Here is a 17,882-nt window from a genome sequence, read left to right on the forward strand (position 1 = left end):
TATGATTACCATTCAGGGTCCTGCTGGCAAGTTCAAGAATAATCACTAACTGGCACTTTGGAGAAAGTTTGTTTTTGTGCTCTGTTACATAGGAGGGCTCTTATCAAAGCCACTTATATTCTTTATATTTAAATAAATATACATATTTCAATATTTATTAAAATATTAACCTTTATTAAATATTTTAATAACTAATAAAATATTTTATAAATACTAATATTTCAATAGTAAACAATGTTTTATTTATGTATCAATAATATTTAAACAAAATATTATTTACTATTAAATATTTATATATTTAAATATTTTTCTAGAAGAATGAACACACATATGTAGATGTTTGACCTACTGTAGGTCAAACACAGGGAGAAGCTCCAGGAGGACATGCTGTGTTTGTGTTACTCAGAGTATATTTTAAGAAAAGAGTCTCAAAAGTATTAAAGAAAAACTGCATTGAGTCTTGGAGCTCAGAATCTATTTCTCCTCTAACTATAATCAAAGGGTATGAAAAATTAGTCATTGTTAAATATTGTTTGGATGACCTGTGCTTATTTAGAAGAACAATCCTCCTTCCTTTGAGAGTATTTACAGGTGCAAGTATTCACAAATATTTCTCCATAGTATTAGCTAGACTGTTAAATGAAGAAGCAAAATAATTGAGATTAATTTGCTCCATTGTACAATATATTGCTCAGCCTAAGTAACAAAGAGTGATCAATTCAATTAACATAGACACAAGAATCTAATAAAACTGGATCCTGACAAACAACAGCAAATTACACAGAAATGTTCATGCACGGGATTGTTTTTCACATAGCTATATGTGATTTTTTTAGGTAAGTTCCATTCCAGATGAGTCTAGTGATCCGACAGGGTTAGTAACTGATATTCATCTTATTATAAATAAAAACTAAGAGGACTTCAAAAAGACAAACTTACCAACTTCTTTTCCCATTCCTTATTAAGATCATCCACATAGGAGAGAACAAAATCAATTCTCCTGACACCATCCCTGAAGAAAATAGAATCTTTGCTTTGATGTCTTTTATCAATCTGCAGAAGATACAGGCATGTGAATTAAAAATACAAGCACTGCTGTTTCTCTAAAATATCACAGAAGGCAAAGAAGTTCCCCCACATTGCCACAGTTCTTCAGTTGCTTTACAGCTGAAGATACATCTGGGCAAGTTTTAACAAGGGCTACATCTAGATTAATTTCAAAATTAACCACATATGTCTGCAAGCATTACATGTAAATAACTGACACAAGAAAAATAAATATATATATATGTTAGTGTAGCAATACATGTGAATACTTGAAGCAGGTAGCAAAATGCAAATTCATGCATTTTCCTCTACATAACAACATTCACTAAATCAACCACCACAGAGACATATGTCCCAGCAATGACCACACATAAAAATAGCTCACAAAAATACAGGGGTGATGTTTCAACACCGAGTATTTACTTTCACAGGAAAATATACACCTAATAAAAGATATCAACAGGGTAATTAGTACTCCAATTCATCTATTAAAGATCATATTTTAATTTACCAGCATGCCAGAATGTCTTAGTAACAACATCCACCTTTTTCACTACTAGGCCACAGTAATTAATGTTAGGCAAATAAAAGACTGCAAGCCCACTCTCCTAGGGAAGTTAACTCATTAGGCAATATTGTTTATTGCCATATCAATATTCAGCTCTATCAAATCACATACAAGACATACAGCAAAGAGAATATTCTAGTTTAAATGTAACTCTGTGCAGAGGAAGGTTGCTGTTACTTTTTCAACCACACCTACCAGTGAAAGTGTATTTGTACAGGGCTGAACTGGGGTTTTATTTTATTTCATTAGAGTAGGAACAAAGCAGAGTATCATGTCTGTGTCTTTTCCTCTCACGCCATGCAAGGATGCACGTGCTCCCTGAGAGAGCACCGAGTGTTTATGCGCAGCTGTGGCCCTTGCTCGCAGTTAACAGAGGCAGCACACAGTGAAAGCAGCAGGTTATTCCTGCAGCACACAAGCCACTGGCAACAGCGCTGGTCACTGCTTTACCCTGAGACGCCGCTTCAGGAACAGATTATACTTCCTTCCACTCTGCTGGAATAACCAACAAGCAGTTAGCACGCCCACCGTTCCTCCCCGAGAGCCAACTGCTTCAAGCACACACACCCCAACTGCAGTGAGCAAGAAATCCATGTCCTTTAAAGCTACAAAAAGCCTCCAAACATCAGAAAAACACAAGCACCCACAAATAATATGACTACTGTGTCTTTTCTATTAAAGGCAGAGCTGGGCTGGAATCTGTTTGGACAGTAAAAATGTTTTAAGACAATGATTTCTATACTACTACTTGCTATCATTTGCATACTCCAGTCTGGGCACTGCTGCTGCTCACAGTGACCCCGAGATGGGTTAGAAAGTCTCTTTTCCCAGCCCAGCAGTTGAAGAAGGAGTCAGAGCTCTTCTGTTCTCCATCTCAAGGTTGTTTATTCTTCCTTATCTATAAAATTCTTTCTCTGGCCTGCTGAGGTCTGTTCAGCAAGACAGCCCAGAGCACTCTGCTTCCCCCAGGGTAGTATATAATAAATAATAAATATAATAAAACTTATTATAATAAAAACTACATATACAATGTTTACAGTTACTTCCCAATACCTGTCACCTGTGTTAGACAGTGAGCTTCTGCTCTAAACCAACCCAAAAGTGTCACCATCACAGCAGAAGATGGAGGCCAAGAAGAAGGAGAAAGGCTGGACATGCCCAGATCCCTCCATCCTGCCCCCCTGAATCCCCATTCTAAAAACCCCAAAAAATCTATTTTTTACCCTGTGATAAATTCACCACCATTATACTTCCGTGGCTTGTGATTTTTCATATAAGGTTGGTAATTGTTTTTTCCAAGGTCTAAATCAAAGGCACAGAGGGGTCTTGGGCTCTGTGCCAAAGTCTCTGAGCCCCCTGGGCAGGGCTCGAGTTCTCCAGGGCAGCCAGAGGAATTTCCTGGGTTCCAACACTTCAGCAGATTTAAAAAAGAGCAGTAAGCAAGTGCTTTGGAGCGTAGAGCAAAGGTACCAAACCACTGGCTCATGCATAGTGCATGCATGTTTCTGTAATGCTCATGTTTGGTTGGACCCACTGGGACATAAAATGACAAACAGCAACCATGTAATTCCAGAGCTGACAAAATGACAAGTAATAATATCCACATAATTCATGTGTTTATCTTTAAATAGGCTGAAATGAAATAAAAATAATTGACAATCCTATTGTTCCATAGTGTTGCACAACTTTATGCATCTTCATTAGACACACTGGTAACTGCTGCAATTAGACACTTGAAGCAGCCATGCATTATCAGGAACTCCTGTGCTCCTATCCTAGCCCTTGGGGAGCTACAAAACACTGCTGCAAATCAATGCAGCACAAAAAAAGCTAAAAGAAATTGCTTTCTGAAAATGCTAGCATCCATTCTTGGCCTTTCCTCTTCAGCAATTCTGTAAAGGTTTTTTGTTGTTTATCTTCTTGAGAAATATTTACAGCAGACCAATTAGAATACTTTGTATGGCTGAAATCAGGACAGCTACCTCAGAAATGCTTTTGCTTCCAAATGCAGTACCTAATCTTTCATGATTAAATGGTTCACAAAAATTGTGGAATCCAGAAGCAGAAAAGAAAAAGCATTTTTCCATTCTATTTTGTACTTACAGGTTTAGGTCTTTCTTTGCAAATATAATTGTGACTACATGCAAACTGCAAGTTCAGATACTAAGTTAATCAAGTTAAAACAGTGCATAGAACCATGTAACATCTGTACAGAATCAACAGTACTGTAATTATTCAGCATTACAGTAAGTAAACCCCAAAGTGCAATCTAACAAATTAAAATGTTAGCAATTGCCCCAATCACTGATTAAAAAAAAAAAGACTGACTTCACAAGCACAGAAACTGTTCTAGTGCACTAAATTCATATACAAAAAGAAGAAATAAAACAATAAGCAATACTTACTTCAAAGAAAAACTCCTGCCGAAGGAGCACCCCAAATTGTTTGGGTTGCATGGTTATAATTAAATTATTCAATACAATTGAAGAAGTATTTTATCTTTACTGACATCAAAATTTGGTTGTTTTCTAAGATGTATCAGAATCCACAGTAATTAAAGGTCTGACTATCAATTTAAGAAGATGCAGCAGTCATTGTCAGATCTGCTATTAGAAGGGGAATACTTATCACTTCTTTCTCCTTCTGGAGATCATCCTTTGAGACATTCATTGTGGATAGTGACAGGCCTGCTTATTAAACCCATAAATTATTCCTTTGCATTTTGCTCCATTTGGATTTCATAAGGAGAACAAGATCAGTCTTGCACATTCATGAAGGTTTACACATACATGTGTGCCTACAAGTTTAACGTATATAAAGTTTGTAATTTGCATTGATTCTATCAGTGAATCATTAAACATTTGTACATCTTATTTCTTAACAGCTCTTTCCAGAACTGCGTAAATGCAGGTAGTGATTCTTGAGAACCTGCACTTATTAAATGAAGGCACACCTCATCATAAAAAATATTCTGAAGTATCTTCCTCCTGCAATACAAGGAACCAAATTAAAACTTCCAACACAGTACAGATAGCAAGCTGAAGCTTTTCAGAAATTAAGTTATACCCAATGAGAACTACAGAAGAGATGGAGCCCTGAGGCATATGGTGAAAACTCAAGAAGCAACAACCACAAGCCTCAACAGGAGAAATTCCTTCTGGATGAGAGGCTGTGGTTGAGTGGGAATGGGTACAACAGATTGCCCAGAGACTCCATCCTCAGAGATAACACAGCCTGATTAGGCTAGGCCAGGACTGATCTGCACTGACTGTGCAACCTGATCTAGGTTTGAAGCCAGCACTCCTTGAGGGGGAGGTCAGCCATCCACAGCTCCCTTCCAATCCAAGTTCACTGCAGGATTCTATGCAATCCCATTACTGCAAACATTCAGCATTTCCCAGGGCTTTCAAGATGTCAAATAAATCCATCTACAAAGCAAGTTACAAACCCCACCTGTTCAAAACACAAATAATGCCCTCCTGCTATCCTGTAACAACTTTCCAGACTCATTAGTCTAGTTATGTGTCTAAGAACTGTGACCATTCAGCTTGTGGGCAGATGTGCTAACTGAATGCTGTAATGGTCTATCATAAATTTTCTTTTCACATGGCATAAGTGCAAACTAACAGGATTCATATGGTATTATACCAATAGTTCTATATTTGATGATTTCTCTCTAGACACCAAGCAGAGGCTGGAGTACGGGACCATGTCCAACCAAACAACCCTCCAAGTACCTGGGCTTGCAATCCTCACCTCAGACACAATCCAAAGCCCTGCAGCAAGAAACCCTGACTCAACAGGACAGGTGACAGGAGAGACTGAAATAGGAGTCTCCTTGAGCCAGGTCTCATAAGCTCTTGGAGATCTATTTCACACCCAAGATAGCTCAGCTACCTCAGAAGGCATAAAACCAGCAGGATGACTTATGTAGTAGCACTGGAAACAAAAAGGTTTTAATAAAAGGCAAAACAACAAACTTTTTACAGAGAAAAACTGAGCCAGGTGCAAGAGGCCCTCCTGCCCCTGGTAAAACACCTCACAAAAGCCATTAGATTCTTTGTTCTCTTCTTTTTCTGGTAAATTGCTGAGGTGGGACTTTTAGGCTCCTGTCCAACTGGCTATCCTTAAGTTTGAGGTGAAGTCCTCCAGGTCGTATGAGATGTCTTTTCAGCTAGTTGAGGAGAGAAACTTCTGGGCTTATTTTCGAGGGGACAAAGCATAGTTTTGTCACTCTGCCAACAGGGGACACATTCCTATAAGAGACCAAGATGTCAGCAAGGAAACAAAGCCCAGCTCAGGCTGAAGCAAGGCTGCCAGAGCCCAGGGTCTGTTCTGGCTGGCAGCCCCATAGACACAGATACACCTAAATTCACCATTCAGTGAGAAACAAAGGATGAAGCAAGGCTGGCAGAGCCCAGGGTCTGTTCTGGTTGGGTAAGGTGTGTAAATGCTGCCTGGCAGCCCCACACAGACATAGATACACCTAAACTCACCATTCAGTGAGAAATAAAGCCCAGCTCAGGGTGAAGCAAGGCTGGCAGAGCCCAGGGTCTGTTATGATTTGGCACAGTGTGTAAATGCTGCCTGGCAGCCCCCACACACACACATACAGCTAAACTCACCATTCAGTGGAAATAAAGGATGAAGCAAGGCTGTCAGAGCCCAGGGTCTGCTCTGCCCACACTGGTTGGGCACAGTGTGTAAATGCTGCCTGGCAGCCCCACACACACAGACACACCTAAACTCAGCATTCAGCACTGCTGCATGCTGCTGAGGAGTCCTTGGCTCCACAGGTGCCCCTGAGACACTTCTCCAGAGCCAAGGCAAACACTCAGGCCCAGGAGCTGGAGAGGAAAAGCAGCTGCTGGAAGTGGCACAAGCACCAGCCCTGGCACAGAGCAACAGCTGTGGGCTGGGGCTGAGCCATGGGCACCCTGCTAAACATCCCTGTGGCCTCACTGCCCCCTGGCACTCTGACACTGGGCACTGTGGGCAGCTGCCCTGTGTGGGTTAGTGGTATCACACTACCCAAAACACAAATATGCCCTGCAGATTAGACCTTAATGATTTCATCCCCTATGTTTTTATGGGACTCTGAGGGATTTCTATTTCTGGTTATCCATCCAACAGGAAATGAATCCTTTCAGCTCACTTAGCACAGCTCTCACCTTGGCACAGAGCTTCCAATTTACACTCTGCTACTAAATATCCCAGCCCTCTCTATGTCCACACCTCACAGACAGGGAAACTTGTCCTAGAGCAATACTTTTCAGATTATTATCCAGTCAGAAAAGTGCAAATTCCCTGTGTTCAGAAACACCTTTCCCAAATTCAGTTCCTTGCACCTCATGGTTTCCCAAGTGCCCAACCCCACAGAACGGGGCCTGCAGGCTCAGACCTGAGCACACTTCCACTTCTGCTTTTGTAGCTTTTATCTTTTCTGTGGGAAGGTGGTTTAGAGCAGCATTTTCAGCACCAAAGCAGAGATGGAGGAAGCCATTAGCTTCACTAATTACAGCACAGGGCAGCACCTCTGGCTGTGACTAACAAGAAAGACTAGATGTTACATTAATACCATGCAATGGTTTTTATAATCCCCCATCAGCACATCAAGGAATTACATGATCATACTTGTACATTACCAGATAAAAAACCTATCTGAAACTACAACATTAAACTGATTTATAACATTTTGCTGGCTTAAAAGATACAGTCTGCAAACAAAATATTTATTTTATTAACTGCATACCTTTGATAATCACACAGCAAGTTAGATGTAAAACACACACTGTAAAAACCCCGAAGAACTACATTAAAACACAACTAGGTAATTTATGAACTAGCAATCTACAGCAGAAAAGCTTTCAGAGTAGAAAAATGGACAAAAATATAAGGTTTGAAAGCTGAATCAAAATATAAGAAAAGCCTCCATAACTGAAAGGGTAGGAAACGTTCAATGGCTTAAAAACACAGTTATCACCTTCACTTAGATCCCCAGTTTGCATGGAATATTTCTATAGTCCTCCTTTTCACTGAATTAAAACATGCTACAGGAAAATCACATGGCTTTAAGTGCTGCTACACAAAATATGAATATATATATTTATACATATATATATGAACTTAAACATAACTTTATAAATACATATCTAAATTATATAAATGTATTTCCAAAAGTAAAATGTTCCCGGAAATACATTTACAGAACATACACAAACATACAGGTGAAAATCCACATGGCATATTTCTGCTTCATGCACTCAGTTCCCACTTTACCAGAGACCCTCTCCATGAAGTTCTCACCATTCTTCTTCCTTGAAGGAATCCATGCAACTGAAGAGCTCACTCTCTTTAAAGATGTCTATTAACAGCACTCTTAACACCACCCATCCCAATTTCCAGTTACACTTCATGCAGGCTGCAAGGCTGCACACAAAATTATAATCTTTCCCATTCAAAGGAACAAAATCCCATGTATTTCTTGTAGCTAGAACTTGCAAGCTGCTTTTTTCACCTTCACTCATGTTTCAATTCTGAACCCCATTAAAATCCGAAAGCTTGAAAACATGCATTTCAAAGCAGTTTAAGACACCAAGATATTTGCACTGAAATATAAATGCACATGAAAAGCCTCTCGGGATAAACGAATACATTAAATAAGACCAGAACCAAGAAAAATAAAAAGTAAGCTAGGGGAGCGTACGTGTTAATGGAAGACACCAGAGCCCAAAGTAAGCAAGCAGACAGTTTTAATATACCTCAGCATGTACTTCTTCAGTTATTTTGAATGACTTTTTGTACTTTTTCTACATAAAACAATAATGATACTTTAAAGTTTTCTGATATATTTGAGAATTTATATAGTTATCTCATCTGTGAATTTCAGTAAGTGGCTACCCTGAGCCTGTTCTTATTATTTACTACAATAAAAAAAGAGAGGCAATGTATTTCAAATGATGTCAGTGTTTGTTTCTTACTCTTTAAAACATGGTAAAGTATCATGCTGACCCACAGAACCCTCAGGCCATCATGGTAAAAAGGAAACCCACATTTGTTAATAACACCAGAGTCAGAATACATCCTATATCCCATCAAACCAAAACAATGATAAAAAAGCAAACTTTCCAGTTTTCTCCACCAATCTCAACTTTCCAAATTTGTCTATTAAGCTTTTGATTTATTTGAATTTAATCTCTTAAGTCATCTCTAGGAATAAATGCAGAATGTTCATTTTTATCAGCTAGAAGAAATTGGTTTTAGAAGGATGGCATCCTTGAAACTGGAAAATTTTCTGGTGAGGGACGTTTTGGCATACTGTAATAGAAGACGCCACACAAATTCATGCAAGGAAGCATGAATACTTCTCACTGCTTACCACTTGATGTTCAGGGATGAGTAAAGTAGTCTCAGTGCTGTTTAGGCCCTGCCAGTGGCATCACGGGAAAAACAACGTTGTTAGCGATGATGCAAAGGCTAATGCAGATTTAAAAGTAAAGGCTAATTCAGAAGAAACAGTGTGGTTCCTGGTGTAAGCTGCTGAAAAGCTCTTCTGAGTGATACATGGATTTTCAGTCAAGATAGAGTTTAAACCAACCTCTATTCTGCAGAGCAGGTTGGTCTCTAGCCTACAGTACCAACTTTTATGTGGGCTATACTGATTTTAAAGCAGTAATAATTACAATTTTTGATAAGAGTTAAACAGTATTCCTCATGATTTCCATTAGAAAAAATACAGTCTAAACAAGTTGGTACAGATTACCCTTTATGAACTGGTGATGTACAACTGTTAATAGTACTCTTATTTATTTTGATCCCAAAGAGCGAAAACATACACAGCAGAGATGACTGGGCATTCAGAACAAATGTGCTGCCCCTTGGATATTTTTTAAGTACAAACTCAAATTATACCATGTACACTGAACTAAAACAAATGCAGTGAGCCAAATCCCTAATCTCCCAGTGCAGACAAGGTAAATTGGTACCAGTAATTGCAGTTATACCTATTGAAACTGAGAGGGCTTCCCAGACACCAGTTCTGACCCTCACCCTGATTTCAGTTGTACATCTGGGTGCTCATTGTTTTCCTGCATGTTGCAGCAGTGATGGCTTTGATCAGGGGCTGCTATTGCAATGGTAATCATTGGCTTTCTCAGTATCTAATTCTGTTAGTCAGTATCTTACCACACTTCTGTTTTGTCTTGCTTTTGTGTGCTTTGAACACAAACCACAGACAGATTTAAACAGTGTAACCAAACAGTGCAAATCCATTATGAAAACACAATAGCTCTCTGTGGAATTAAATTAACTTTGAATAGAAGAAGAGTATTAACAGCATTTTATTATTATTATTGCATTATTTACTTGTTTAGAGTTGTAAAATTACAGACAGTTTATTACCCCAAATGTAATTTTCATACAGCACTGTTGATTATTTTTTAAATAATGTTTTTCACTTTTATTACAATTTTTCTTGAGAGAAGTCCCTAAGGTCCACTCCTGTTCTGGTTACACATCAAGTAAAACACACATCTTTACATTCTTTTTGAATGATGCCATGTCTGGGTATTTGCTTATCTAAGTAAGTCAAAAATGTCCTTTTAAGAATGCAGTAAAATAAACAGAAAGATCAATCTGTTCTTTGGCAGGGAATGCCCCTGAGAAACAGTGCAAATATAAATAGCTGTGCTCTTACCCTTAGTCTGAACTGGGTTTAGAGGTCGAACCCTCCTGTCACCTGTGCTACTGGAAAAATCTGCACTTTAGGAGAGAACTAAGGGCTGAGACACTTAGCGGGAAGTTTTTCTCCAATTATACACTGTAAATACTTGCCATGGAAAGCACTGTACAAACTTTAAACTGCTAAAACACAGCCTTGCTTTTCAACACTGCCCTGTGGCTCCTGACTCTCCACTGCACACATTTCCCCCATCCACTCTGGCACCCTCCCATCTGCTGTTATCCAGCCTCTCCATCCCATGGTTAGATGCAAATCCAGCCTTTAGCCACCCTCCTGCCCACACTGCTTCACTCAGACACAATTTTACTGCATCTAGTGAAGCACAAAGCTCTGAGGTGCAGACACACAGCTGGCCAAGGCCTTTGTACTTCCCTGTGCATTCTGGTAAATGCTTTCCTGTTAGTCATGGATCAGACCCTGCCCGGTGTAACTGTCAGAAATTAATTAGCTGAAGTCATTAGGAGTAACTATTTTTAAGCTGGTGCTCATAACTTCTCCTGCACATTTCAAGCACTCTGATAATAACACACTGCTGTTTCATGATATGCCAAAGTCTGTGTGCAGCACAAAGGAGCTCCAGTGTTGGTAACACATGACATGCAAAACAAGAATCAACTCAAATAATCCATCCAACTTTGCCGAGACGAAAACTGAGAGGGCTGGCAGTGGTGGCAGCAGAGTGGGGCTGGTCCCTCCCACTCTGGAATCATCTCTCTTAAGTCTTTAATGCACTCTAGCGCTGCCCAAAATAGCCCTCATGTGTTTTTGTTAGACTTGGAAGAAGTATCTTTTTATTTCTTTCTAGATTTTGAAACCAATTTGGTTCATCTTCACAATATTAACAATGGTATTTTATGTTTCTCTACTTGAAGATCCACCAGTCTGAATTGAAAAATAAACAAGTATGAAAAGTAATGCACAATGTGATGGTGTTTCTTCAGAAAACAAGCCCCAACCAATTAATCTGAAACACCTGCAGCACCTGCTGCTCTGAAGAAAAGACAACCTATGAGTCAAAGTGTAATTGTGGTAAAAAGGCATTGCTTTAATAAATTTTCCAATTTATTTCTGCTAACCTGGCTTAAATAAAGACAGCTTGTTCACAGATTTTCTTATGATCAAGTGACACTATGGAAAATCCTGATTAATTTTTAGTAAGCATTTTCTTGGTGTGAAATGAATAGAAAGGTGAAAATTCAATGTATACCTGTGCAAAATGAATTCCTCTCTCTTAACAGGTAGAACAGGGCACAGCTCCTGCAGTCTCACACAGATAGTGCTGTGATCACCTGCCCTTCTATGAGGCTGAGTCCACATGCACACCAAGCAAACACCTCTAATTACTTTGTGCTTCTTCACTGGAATAACAAATAGTCCTCTGTATAGATGGACCTCTACAGATGTTGATAAACTACAAACCAGTGATTCAATTTTGCACAAAAGCTCTACTAATTTTACATTTATCCCATCTGAATGGTCTGAACTTTTACTATTAGAAAATGTAATACAAATTCAAATCTTTAACCTTTCCTCCAATCTTGATATAACTGAGTGATCTTCATTTCTCTAAGGCACAGGAATTCTGTTTTGTCAGTATGTTTCATATTCATTTACTTATTAAGCTGAACAACTAATTACAATCCCTGAGCAGACACATCATCGTATATTTTTCTAGTGTGCTTTCTGCACAAATAGAAAGCACAGAGGAAAAGTTTCTCAGGTTTAATTTCATTCATTTTCCAATTTGCTTGAAAGGACTTTCAGAGGTATTTATGTATTTCTTGGAACAGGAACTCCATAAGGACTGAGTCAGGTAGATTCTGCACAGGGATTCACTGAAGACAGCTGCCCATCCCCAACAGAAGTGGCTGTCTATGCATTACTGATTCAACAAGGACATAATTTGAAGCACTCATTTGAAAATACCCCCATTTTGTCCTTTTTTCTTCCCCTTGTCCAGTCTGCTGTTTGTGGAAAACATCTCCTTGCCTCCCTGCATGACAAAGCATCCAGAAATTATTTATGCTATAAGTCTTGGAATATGAAAAGCTGATCAAGTCCAAGTGATCTTATTTCTTTTGGTCCTGTGGGAGATTTAAGAATAAGGAAAATGAGTCCCAAGAAGAAGCAGTTTAAAAAAATGGAAAAAATCCAGGGTCAAATAGGCAAGAATGCAAAACCATGAAGGACAAACTGCACCACTGATTGGTGCTCCAATGATTTTTGAGTCCTGGACTTCATCCAATGCTTCACTACAGACTGTTCTTCACTTTTTGTTTTACTTGCATCATTCCTTATATCCAAATCACACATTCCTCTGCAGATTACACAAGAAAGAAAGAAAAAAACAACCGACCACTGAATTATGGGTGGGTGATGTTTCTGCTCTCCATATTAAATCTAGATTTATTTTTTCCCTCCTATTTTTAAATCAACAATAAAACCTTAGCTTTTTCTCTGTGCTGCTGAACAGAAGCATACTGTTGCAGGATGTTATGTCTTTTCCCTTACTTACTGATATTGCTAATTTGACAATCACAATACTTTGTGATATTTAATAACGAAGTATAAAGAAAAATAATTATCTAAGGAAACATGTCAGTAGAGAACAAGAGAAAAGGCTGCATGAAATTACCAAGGGGAGATTTTTCAGAGGATACCCAGATAAATTTTTCCCAGGCATGAATGTGCTGAAGATTAAAGCCTCCTCCTTTCCCACCTCATCATGAATCTTTCATCCTTTAAACAAGGTTCAAATCCCACTTCCCTACACATGCTGCACTCTTTCTCCCATGCTTCCTGCCTTTTCATATGTCCTAAGTCACAAAGTGACTTCTTTCTTCCCAGCTCTGGTGAAATAGGTCACCTCCATCCACTCAGAATCAGCTTCTCATGGTATGATGGCCATTGTTCAGTGAAGCATTTGACATGGCCATTCACTGAAAATTTTCCTGGGGAAAAAGATGATTACAACTCCTACAACAGATTCAGAAGGGAATAAGGTGAACATATGAACAGGTTTTAAAATGGAACTGGTAATTTTATTAAAACATTGGGATGATATGGCTGAATGTTCTAAGAAGACAAAGATCTGTGTAATCTAGGAAGCCCTTCTGAGTTCTGTCTTCATGGGATCCTCTCCAGATTTGGTCCTCAGAAGATGCTGAGGACGTCTTTTACTTTTAAGATCTGCAGAACAGCTGCAGGTTTTCAACACTCAATTCAACAGACATAACTTTTGATCAGTGCTCATGGCCAGTATGAGATGACAGAACAGCTGTTTCTTTTCCTATCTAAAACTTCCTATCTTCCTCTAAGCATGTAACAACAATAAAGAAATCAGACAATAGGAAGGAATATAAAATACCAAGGTAAAGATGACATTTTCAATGACAGTTTCTCAGCTGAACACTGCCACCTCCTCAAGACAATGTGTACTGTACATATTAAACAGTGAGGCACCATGAAAAAATGTACAGCTGATGATGCTTAATGAGGTGCTCTAGTAACCCAAATCTTCATTTGCTTTCCCATGAATCTTGCTGCACTGTCACAAGGTTCCTAGAGCCCTGGAACTCCAGTGTGCCTTGACTTCCCCAGCAAGCCAGCAACACAACACACAGCACAAAACAAACTACCTGGTTTGTGCAGAAACAGAATGTTCTTCCAACTGACAAAACATTGAAAGATGGTGAGATTCCCATCTCAAGACTGATACAGGAAACACCATTAGGCCCATACTGTTTTCTACCACTGCTGTGTTACAGCACTAACACTGCTAAGTCTCTTCTGAGACTCAGGGAGTGTCACGTCATATTCATGGCTTTGCTCCTTCAAAACAATACAGGAAGAAAAATTTTACATGGATAAAATGGAGGTAAAAGAAATACTAGATTTGAAAATGAATTGTCTTTTTCACAACAACCCTCCTTCTTCCCTCCTACCAAGACGTTCATTAACTAACGCCACTCATGCTGTACCTTACCTCAGAGCTGCTTGGGATTTCTGATCCTGCAGTTGAAATAGTTTCAGGTCCATTGCATTCTTCCCCTAAGGAACATTGAAAAAGAGATTCACATAAAACACATTCCTTTTTTAAAAATATTGTTGTATGTGAAAGTGATGTGGACCTTGAAGGCATGGAACTATGAACAAGTGAAGGATGGAAAATAATACTCATAGTACATAAAATCTTCAAGAATGGTTCTTTGGAGGAGAAAAGATGCTGCAAGACACAATATACTCAATCTGTGCTTCCTTGGTGTAACCCTGCATTCACAGAAACGTATTTTTAACTGTGACAAACAAAAAATCTGTTGTCATCACTGAGCTTTCTTGTCTCAAATATCTGCTAGGTCTAAGAGGTTTTCAGCTCAGAGGTTTGCTGCCTCGGTTATGGAAATCCAATTAGCTGTGGAAACGTTTGCTAGAGATCAAATTAGGGTGTGGTTTTTTGCTAAGGAGTCGAGGATGCATAACCTCAAGATTATAAATGCCCATGTAATGGAAGTATGACAACAGGATCAAAAATAGTAATATGAATTTAATTACTTAGCTTGTTCAAAAAACAAACCTAAAAAAAACCCAAAACCCAGCTCCAAAACAACAACTGATAAAATAAGCCAAACAAAAAAATCTGACTTTATTTTAATGACAGTAGTGAACTCCAACACAACTTTCCCACAAATACAGTAATTTCACCAAAGACACTGTTACTAAAACGTTAATGCTAACAGGAAAATCCTATTCAGTACCTTCAGAATCTTAAATTGGATCAAGACTGGCTGGGTTTTTGCGTCTGAATTTACACTGTCACCAGTTTCCTATGTAGAACAACTCTGAGCCCATAAGAAGGTTTCTGTTAACAACCATCTCTGCTGATTAGGCACACCACTCTCTTCAATCAGGCATCTAAATCACTCCACTGGAAAAGGAAAAGCAGTTTTGAAAACAGCTGATCAAAATCTGGACTGTGCACCGAAAAATGGTGTCTCTTTCTTTCAGAAAAGAGGATTCATCTTCTTTCTCCTTTAAGGAAGCATTGCTGAGTATAGCTTAGACTGGACAGACTTACACTGGACCACTGTTAAGACAACTACAGTTACATTATTTCTGCCAATAAAACAAGCCTACTTTTCTTTTTGTAATCTGCAAATATTTGATGTCAAAATTGCATCCAGGCAGGATATAAAATGCTTTTTAAAATATAATAAACATTGAAGCATTTTGTTTCCTACAATTTTTCTCTTTCAAAGTTCACTTACAGAAAATGGTGTCTGTAATTTTAACAATACACATGATACAATGAGAAACCAAGCAATGGTATGTAAAATACAACAAGTAAGTTTCTGGATGCCAAGACAGTTAACACAGTTGCATGTTATTCTGCTAAAGCAAATTACACCTGGAAAATTGTATTAGTAGATACACTCTGAACACCAGGGTGAAGAATGGGAGCATCCCTACCACACTCTGTTGCCTAAAGCCCTGAAGGCAGGTGGCTACTGCAGACTTGGCCAAAGGAGCCAGCCCAGGGCCCAGGAGCAGAAACCCAAATGTTTTGTCACACAACCCTCCTTTCCAGGCCAGAAACAGTCTGGCATCTTGTCCCTGCAGCAGGAACATTCTATTTTCTATACTGCTGAGGGAACTTGAACTGATTCAATGGCCTATAAGTCTTTGGGGGTGGGGGAGTGTGTTCTGGATTTTATCCTCTCTGTAATTGTGAAAGTCTAACCTCAGAACAAATATAATTCAGAGTTCCACATTTTAAGTGCTTTCTCAGTACCACAGCTGATTACTTATGCAACTTGTGGAAGGAAATCCTCTTGATACCTCTGTTCCACTGGAATAAACCTGAATAACCCTAGAGCAGCACACGAGAAGGTAAAAAGAGAATGCAAAACATGTAATTAACTGAAAAGTACAACATACTCAGGATGTCCACTCCTTGTAAAACATGTCATCAGATTCCTGAACACGAGCAGCACAAGCAATGCACTCCCAAATCATGTAGGAAGGTGGAAAGAGGCCCCAGCCCAGAGCTGCACCAAGCATCATGAATGTAAATGCACAATTAGATCTCAACCAGGAGAGCTGCCAACAGAGAGCCAACAACTGACTTGCAAATCACACTGCAAAAGGCCTGGCTCATATGTGATGCCAATGACTCACAGTAACCAAAGACTGATTTGCAAGAGGCTCCCAGCAGAAAAACAAAACAAGGACAGAGGGAACAGACAAAAGCGAGGCAGGTAAAACATGGGTTAGTACAATACCTTCCGACTGGGATGGCGTGAACTTGGTGAGAACCGCAATGTCATCTTTGAAAGGAAAAAACACTTCAGTAAGAACCAGAAGGAAAATTCACTTTAACCCGAACCCATTTCAGAATTCTCCTCCATCCTTTACAATAAAGCAAAAGAATAAGCCCTGGACACCAGAGACTGTGACCTGGACAGAAAGCACAGCACAGGCTCCTCTTGGAAAACCAACATTGCCCTTTCTGTCCAGGCACCTCATTCAGCAGCACAAACAAGGATGCCACTCATCCTTAGCAGCAGCAGGGAGGACCATAATAGCTTCTACTAGTCAAGAAAATGCCTTTAAAATTCTTCAGGAAATTACTGCTTCATATCTAAAGATGGAAGTAAAACAATCACATTCTGATAAAATTCCATATTTAAGGCTATGTCCTTGTTCTTAACACTACATGCTTTTTTATGTATATAAATAGACCTAGAAATATCTTCATACCAAGAACAACAAACAAGGACACTTACTAAACTAAGTGGCTCTTTATCATAAAATTTGTATTAATAGCAGAAACTCTTTGAAATGTTTTTTTTCAAAACTAACTCCAGTACACTCCCTGACTATTAAAGCCCACTAAATTATTTCAGAAAAGTATAATTTTATTATTTGTTCAAATCACTGGCCTTCATGGGAGTGCATATATATTACCCAAAAGAAATGCCTCTTTGCAATGTAACTGGTGTCTTCACCAGCCTTACAACTCTCCACACAACTATCACATGTAACCCCTTAAACAAATGTGCCTTAGCAGTGTGCATGTTACTGTAAATAAGCAGCCTTCATATGGCCTATAATTCTGCAGTAAAAGGCAACATATGCTGTTCCAAACTACACCCAACCACAGGCAACCTACTTAGAAACTTTTGGTAAAGAATTACAGACCATTTCTGCTTCAATTATAGACCTGAATGATGAGAACAACAGTAGCCCACAACACAAATTAACATTCAGTACTAAGGAATATAATCAAGATTGATTTCATCTCTTAAAATGTAAGTAGTTTACTCACAAAACAGGTACTTTCATTACTATAATCTTATGATTTCTGTAACAAGCATAAAAAATGGCATCTTGTGTAATTAAACAATCAGAAATTCTACAATACTTCAAATTTGTCCACAGTGCTGAAATCACTGTTTTTCGGCATGGCAAAACTGATGAGTTAAGAAAAGGTAAAAGTGCATGTGTTCAGTGCTATTGCAAAAAATTAGA

General features: G+C 38.8%; 1 protein-coding gene across 8 annotated transcripts in view; it reads right to left on the minus strand.

Annotated features, from left to right (window-relative positions):
* ANO5 (anoctamin 5) overlaps positions 1-17,882 on the minus strand; it is a 61,086-nt gene that overhangs the window by 33,529 nt on the left and 9,675 nt on the right. Inside the window, exons 2-6 of one of the 8 annotated variants that reach the window (XM_074543899.1) lie at positions 16,634-16,678; positions 14,341-14,405; positions 8,994-9,041; positions 2,066-2,107; positions 940-1,053 (exon numbers count right to left, since the gene is read on the minus strand). In XM_074543899.1, coding sequence (XP_074400000.1) covers positions 940-1,053; positions 2,066-2,107; positions 8,994-9,041; positions 14,341-14,405; positions 16,634-16,678 — 314 coding nt within the window. Of the gene's footprint in view, positions 1-939; positions 1,054-2,065; positions 2,111-8,993; positions 9,042-14,340; positions 14,406-16,633; positions 16,679-17,882 lie in introns of all 8 variants that reach the window. The other 7 variants (XM_005492064.4, XM_014270620.3, XM_074543900.1 and 4 more) reach the window with 7 other exon arrangements.

This window comes from Zonotrichia albicollis, chromosome 6 (assembly GCF_047830755.1).
Source record: "Zonotrichia albicollis isolate bZonAlb1 chromosome 6, bZonAlb1.hap1, whole genome shotgun sequence".
NCBI lineage: Eukaryota > Metazoa > Chordata > Aves > Passeriformes > Passerellidae > Zonotrichia > Zonotrichia albicollis.